Source organism: Arachis ipaensis, chromosome B6, assembly GCF_059453495.1.
Source record: "Arachis ipaensis isolate K30076 ecotype BB chromosome B6, ASM5945349v1, whole genome shotgun sequence".
NCBI classification, from domain to species: Eukaryota; Viridiplantae; Streptophyta; class Magnoliopsida; order Fabales; family Fabaceae; genus Arachis; species Arachis ipaensis.
The window spans coordinates 150623314-150630406 of NC_142441.1; the positions used below are offsets into that span (position 1 = coordinate 150623314).

The following is a 7093-nucleotide window of genomic DNA, read 5'->3' on the forward strand; positions in this document are numbered from 1 at the left end:
GTATAGGGATTTAATTGAAAATTTTGCGAAACTATAAGGAGAGTAGAGTAATTAAACCTTTAATTTATTTTTAATATATATTTATATTTTAATATATATTTTATTGTCGCCGTTTACTATTAACCAGGATGCCCCCAGAATTTGTCGTTTCATGTAAAAGTGTGGCAATATTGTTGTCGTTTGCGTAACGTCTCTCCCAAGACTCATTCTCGCTTCCAAGTTCCTCGTTTATATATAGTTCTCCCTTCTTTCTACGTCGTTTTCTTCTGTTTGCCATTTTTTCATGAAATATTAAGAATTGCCCGTCACCACAGAGAAAGTGACGTGAACTCTCGTATCCATTTACAAAAATGCCCTCCCAGAGCACAAATCCAACAGCCACAAGGCCACAAATAACGAGGGAAGGAAACTACATAAAAATTATAAGATTGTGAATTGCATATAAGAAATTCAACTCTCAAATAACTTATTGTCTTTATGAAATATTTCTTTTTTTCTTTCATATAAAATATTTCTACCATTATATTGCATTACACGCATTTAATCTGATTTTAAAATACATTAAAAGACGTGAGCCAAAAAATAGTGTATAATTCAAAATAGTATATAAAACATTCTCTTTTACCAAATTATCCTCTTCCAGAACTGCACCTCTAAACTTGGCGAGTGCATTTATTCCCTTCCACATGGCGCGTACGTGTGTAACAGTGTCATTTACTTACCTTCGTCCCTCCCTCACATTTCTGGCGTTGATTTTTCCCAAATCCAACACCAATCGCGCAGCGTGTGACAGTTACACTCTCTCACTCCTTCATACTTCATCGCCGGCGAAGCGTAACGGTCACATTCACCTTCACATTTTCGCCGCCAAAACCGTTATATAACACTCTCACTTATCTCTTTTCTCCAAATTCAGCCCCCCCCTCTCTCTCTCTCTCCGTTCAGCGCTCTTCTTTTCTAATTTAGGGTTCTCACTTCTTACCTTGTGTTTTCTATTTCCCAAGGACGTGTTTGGATTTTGGAATGTACTAATTGATGAAAACGAAGAATCTCAGAGTTTGCAATGGTAGCTGCAATTTCTGCTCCGGTTAACACCAAACGCACCCCAACGCCAAGGCCAGCACGACCACCTCTCTTACCTTCCGAATCGGACAATGCGATCGCTCCACCACGAAGGCCCAAGGCTCGAGAAGTCACTTCTCGCTACTTGTCTTCGTCCACTCCTACTTCTACTTCGTCATGTTCGTCCTCAACGACGTCGTTTTCGTCATCTTCAGTGTCGTCTACTCCTAGAAGGTGCAATTCTCCGATGGTGAACAGGACGGTGAATTCTTCTGCTTCTGCAAAGAGGTCGCAGTCTGTGGAGCGGCGGAGGCAGGGGACTCCGCGGCCGAGTACGGCGAACGGAGGCGGAGCCGAGGCGCCTGCGGCGCAGAGGATGCTCTTCACGGCGACCAGGAGCTTGTCTGTTTCGTTCCAGGGGGAGTCGTTCCCGATCCAGGTCAGCAAGCCGGCGCCGTCACCGACGCCGGCAAGTTTAAGGAAGAGCACGCCGGAGAGGAGGAAGGCGACTCCTACGCCAACGCCGAGGGGGAACGGAAATTCGGATCAACACCGATGGCCGGGGAAACTTATTCCGGCGGCAAATTGCATGAACAGGAGCTTGGATTGCGGCGATTCTTTGACGAGGAAACTCGGCGCGCCGGCGAGCGTGGTCCGGTCGCTGCAGAATTCGATGGACGCACGGGTTTCTTCACACGACGGAGCCATAACTAGATCGGAGAGAAATAGAGATTATGGTGGATCTGAGTCGCTGCACGAGCTCGTTAGTTCCGATAGTGAGAGCGTGACTTCCGGTAGTTCCTCCGGAGCACAGGAATTTTCCGGCGCCGGAGGACAGCGAGGTTCGCGTTCACTCATTGTTCCGGCGAGGTTCTGGCAAGAGGCTAGCAACAAAAACGGTGGAAATAGAGCAGTGACGGTTCCACAGAAACTTCTGGCGCCGAAGAGAACATCGTTCGATAGTCCTGGACCGTCCCCGCGAGGAGTGGCGAACAGCAGGGGACAAGCTTCTTCTCCAATTCGCTCTGCGGTTAGACCTGCTTCCCCAATGAAGCTCTCCGCTACGCCGTCTCCGGCGGTCTGGTCACCGTCATCAAGAGGGGTGAGTCCTGCAAAGGTTAGAAACGGAGTTGCTGGTAGTTTGAACAACAGGTTCTTCGGGAATGAGCCTTCTGTTCTGAGCTTCGCTGTTGATGTTCCGAGAGGAAAGGTTGGGGAAAATCGAATTGTGGATGCGCATTTATTGAGGCTTGTGTATAACAGGCACCTGCAATGGCGTTTTGTTAACGCCAGGGCAGATGCTTCCCTCTCTGCGCAGACATTGAATGCAGAGGTATGTTTTTGAAATATTTAAATTTTGAATATATGTTTCTAATGAAGTTATGGTGTTTGCATTATATTGATGGAAAGTTTAGCTAAACACTACAGTTTCTGCTGCAATATGATTTTGATGTAATTAGCCATAATATGCTTGTCTGTCGGCAATAAAAACCATGACCGTCACCAAACTTATGAGGAAAGAGACACTGTTGGAAGTGTAATCTCATGTTATGCAGAGTAAAGGTTCTGAATCTGTGTTTTGTGTGAATTATTCTTCCTAATCAGCGTCATATCACGAAGACCAGCCTCATTTTTGCAATTTTAGGGTGCTCTTGTGTAAGGAAAAGCGGGTGTAGAGATAGGTTTTTTATGCTTGTTATACTACAATTGCTGGTATTTGTTTTGCTTTCGGCACTTCTTTTGCATTGCATGTTTGGTTTATTTTGTTGCTTTTGACCTCTAATATTCTTCATTGTCTCAGAAAAGCCTCTACGATGCATGGTTAGCAACCTCAAAACTACGAGAATCTGTTAGAGCCAAAAGAACAGAGTTACAATTGCTGAAGCAACAATTGAAGCTTATGTCCATCCTCAAGGGCCAAGTAAGATCTTCATCTTCCTTTCTGCTGAAATTTGATTGTGCTTTTTGAGCTTGATTTGGTTTATAGTTGCATTTCCTTCTTTAAAGTTTCATCCATTAGTCTGATCGTCAAGTCACGTGGTCCTTTGTAGCACAACTCTCATCCCCTGCAATCTTAATCTCATCCAGTTAGGTTGACAACTATAATATACATTTTTTTATTATCCTTATCATAAGTACATATTGGTTCATGGGAATCCCTCAAGCAATTCCTTCTGGATAAACTGGATTCTGTTCATTCTTGGGTTTTTGTTTTTATCAATGGAACCATGGAGGATACACCAAAAGGAAAAGTAGTTGCAGGAAAATCGAAATCACACCAAAATTGTGTGCAGAAAAAAACTAAAAACTTCTTCCATTTTTGATTCACAGAGATCTATTTTCCTGCATGCATGCTATACTAGACATAAATTAAAGTTTGATGTTAAATTCTTGATGGGAATCATCCTGTGCAGATGATGTATTTGGAAGACTGGCCAGGTTTGGATCGGATGTACTCTAGCTCCCTTTCAGGAGCTATTGAAGCATTAAAGGGTAGCACGCTCCGACTTCCTGTTGTTAGTGGCGCCAAGGTATTTTACTTTACCCCCAAAGCTTATTTTTCTCTTCCTCTCGAAAGTGATTACTCATTTACATATTTGACATTAATGTGGAGCCCTCTGTATTTTACCTTCAGGCAGATGTGCTTAACGTGAAGGACGCTATTTGTTCAGCAATGGATGTGATGCAGGCAATGGCATCGTCGATATGCCTGCTGTTACCAAAGGTACGTGTTTCTTCAATATGCCACATCTACTGATCTTGGTCTCACTTATTGTTTGAGCATGTAAATGTCGATTGATTTTCTAATAACTGTTAAGTGACATTGGTATATCCTGGTGTAGATTATGATTATGGTGGAAAAAGGGTGTTATACACCATAAGTCTAGTCTTGCTAGGTGACCAGGAGATAAAAGCACATAAGGTTGAAAATTTCTTAGATAAGGACAATTGTAAGACATGTTTTGGCAAACTTATAATAAAGTTGGTTGAAAACTTAAACAAGTGATCATATCTTAACCAAATTTGGCAGAACTCACTTCTATTGGGGTGTGCGCTTAATGTGAGATCATAGTCTTCTGCTCATGCAATAATCTCTCCAGAAGGTTTAGTTTGCATTTTCAAGAAAGTTGTGTTGGACTTGATTTTTGAACTTCCAGCTAGCTATAGTGTTGAACTACTTATGGTTCTACACTTCACATTGCGTTGCTTTTGTACTTTGTAGTTAAACCCAATAATTTTATATAACTTCCTATTTCCGCTTGGTATGCTACGAGCATGGTTGTTTTCGGTACATCAGTGTTATTGTGGACATTTACTGATGGGGCCCATATCATTGACAAATGAACAGTTACCAATTTGCATCGTGCTCAGAATTTCATCTAATCATCTTCCGTTCAATGATAATCTAACCTCTTTATATAGATCATATTTAACAATGATTAAATTCTACGCTTTTAGAAACCATATTGTTGCTCGATGCCTTTTCATGGTGTAATATTTATAGTTTGAGATCTGAATGAATTCCAAACCTTTTACGACTATACCACCTTGCTGTTGGCCCTTCAACCTAAGTGTAAAAAGGCATACTTTTTGTTGCATTCGAAGGCTTAATATTATACAATTATATGCATGTTAGATATATATTTGTCCACCCTCCACTGTTATATGCCTACTCCTTAATTTTTGTGCTCTTATTGCCCAACTCATAACTACTTTCAGTGAGGTATTTGATTAGAAGCAGAATACAGGATGCCTTTTTGTTAACACTTAACACAACTGCATTTTAGTGGTATTCCAACAAACATTAGCATCTGTAAAGAGTTTTGTTTTAGTTTGATGTAGTAAATTCTGCCTTTGTTTTTAAGTAAATCCTACAGTATGTATTTTCCAACAGACATTACTACATTTCTTTTGAAAATCCAATATGTATTTTCCAAATCCCTCTGAGAATTTTAGTTCTAAAAACAAATATATTTTATTGATGACCATGTATTTTTTCCCTTCATTTTGATCTGTAGTTGGACTTGGTATTTTAGCTTTAGAGAGACAAAAATGAAGATTAAAACCCATATTCCTTGTAACCATAACCATTAGGAAAAAAAGTGTTCTTGCTCATTTCTCTCCATTTTCCCTTAATTTCACAAGTCGGCCTGTATTTCTTGTCCAGCAAGTTGACCACTGGCCTTCCCTACACAACCGTTAATTATGTTTTAAATAAGTATCTTCCGTTGTTTTCCTATGGTTATCCCTGCTTTGTGCTAGCAAAATATGTAAGACTGATATATGTTGTATTTATGGAAACACTAATTTGTTATACGGCGCTGCTAACATGTATTTCTCTCCACTACCAGTTTAATAGAAGTGCAGACGGCATGACCCATCCAGTTTGCTTTATTTCTTTCTTTTTAATTTGTTCCCGGGGCCTTGAGCCTTCACAAATTTACACATGTACGAATTTCCAGCAATAGTTAAATGCTTGAGTTATAAACTTGATTTAGCCTTTGAACTTTGACATGACATGTCAATTTGGCCTTAAAAGCATTTGCAATTTGATAGGTTGGGCACGTGAATTCACTTGTGGTTGAAGTTGCCAACTTAAGTGCAAAGGAGATGGTTTTGCTTGAAGAGTGCAAAGACCTTTTGTCAATGTTAACAACCATGCAGGTAAATTTTGTATATCAGAAAAGATGTGCACTCATTTTGTTTCTTACATTGAGCCATTACTCACCATTTTACTATTTGATTGGGCGTGAGACCTATCCCGTGAATCTCACACTTCATCCATTAATCCATTATAATGTGTGTCGGCTTGGTGTACGAGACAAAAATGAGTATAAATTACACATCTCTAATAGAAAGGGGGCTTTGAGGCCTAAAGTTCTCTTGATTCTTCATTTGATAATTGTTCAAACATAATGGGAGGGTATTAACTAGAAACTCACTATGAAAAAATACCTCTTTATGAACAGGTAAGAGAGTGTAGCCTGAGATCACACATTTCACAACTGAAACGCTTACCCTGGAGACCAACAACAAAATTAACAAGCAAATAACAACATATCTCTTACCCTGCCAAATTTCAGTGCTAACATCATAACAGATAAGGCGTTATTTTGGCCTTGAATTCAATATTCAAAAATACCTGATCAATCTTGTGCAAAGAGTGAGGATTGGAAGTTGTCTAAAATGCGAGCTAATTTGTATACGGCCTTATTTTGTTTTAATTTTTTAAATCTTTAGTGCCGAAGGATGTATATAAAGTGTGTAGCTTTTTGTTTTTCTCTTTTCCTTTCCCTTTTTTTTTTTTTGGTATGTATTAGCCTATTAAAAGCTGGTGAAGGTTTTGAAGAATTCCCCCTCTGTTTTACCGTTATTATTATGTATTTAGTGTTTATAGTATTACTATTACGTAATCCTTTATACCATTATGTCAATTGCCTTTTAAAATGAAAAATGCTGAAAGAATAAGTTATTTTTATAACAAGTTAAACTAATTTTTTTTCTTTTTCTTATTCTTATGTGTCTCTTCTTTCTTCTTCAATTAGTTTTTATTGTACTAAAATTATTGGATCAATCTAGTTGAAGTTGATTATCAAAATAACTTGGTTATATAATATTACGGTTTTATTAGCCTCGGTGTGTACAAAGTACAAGATGAATTTGTACTTTAGAAAAGTCGTTGGACTAAGAAAAGCTATATTTATAAAGTTTTTAGATAAATTTGTATCAGACGTATAAAACTTAAATAAGGTTCTGTATTAACAATATTTAGAATTATTCTAGATTTTATATTAAAAAAAAAAGAAAAAATTGGTCCCGACAATTATTCTAGCTTGCCTAAACTTTAGCGAGGTAGTAGTAACTGTAGAATTTATTTTTCCGTCTGTTAGTAGATGCAACAATCTAGACCATTTTAGGGCCTGAGAATATAGAATTATCTGCTTTGGGTCGAAGTTTATGGGCTAGGTTTGTTCTCGTAAGTCCATATCCAAAATCTATATCAGTTTCTCTGTGTGTTTGCCAGTTTCAT

General features: G+C 38.8%; 1 protein-coding gene across 1 annotated transcript; it reads left to right on the top strand.

The window, feature by feature from the left end:
* Positions 1 to 686: 686 nt before the first annotated feature.
* On the top strand, positions 687 to 6541 carry LOC107605610 (QWRF motif-containing protein 9). The gene is made up of 6 exons (XM_016307542.3): positions 687 to 2395; positions 2864 to 2983; positions 3477 to 3593; positions 3698 to 3787; positions 5620 to 5727; positions 6033 to 6541. The coding sequence occupies exons 1-6, from the start codon at positions 1064 to 1066 to the stop codon at positions 6114 to 6116; spliced, it is 1851 nt and encodes a 616-aa protein (XP_016163028.1). The 5' UTR covers positions 687 to 1063; the 3' UTR covers positions 6117 to 6541.
* Positions 6542 to 7093: the final 552 nt, after the last annotated feature.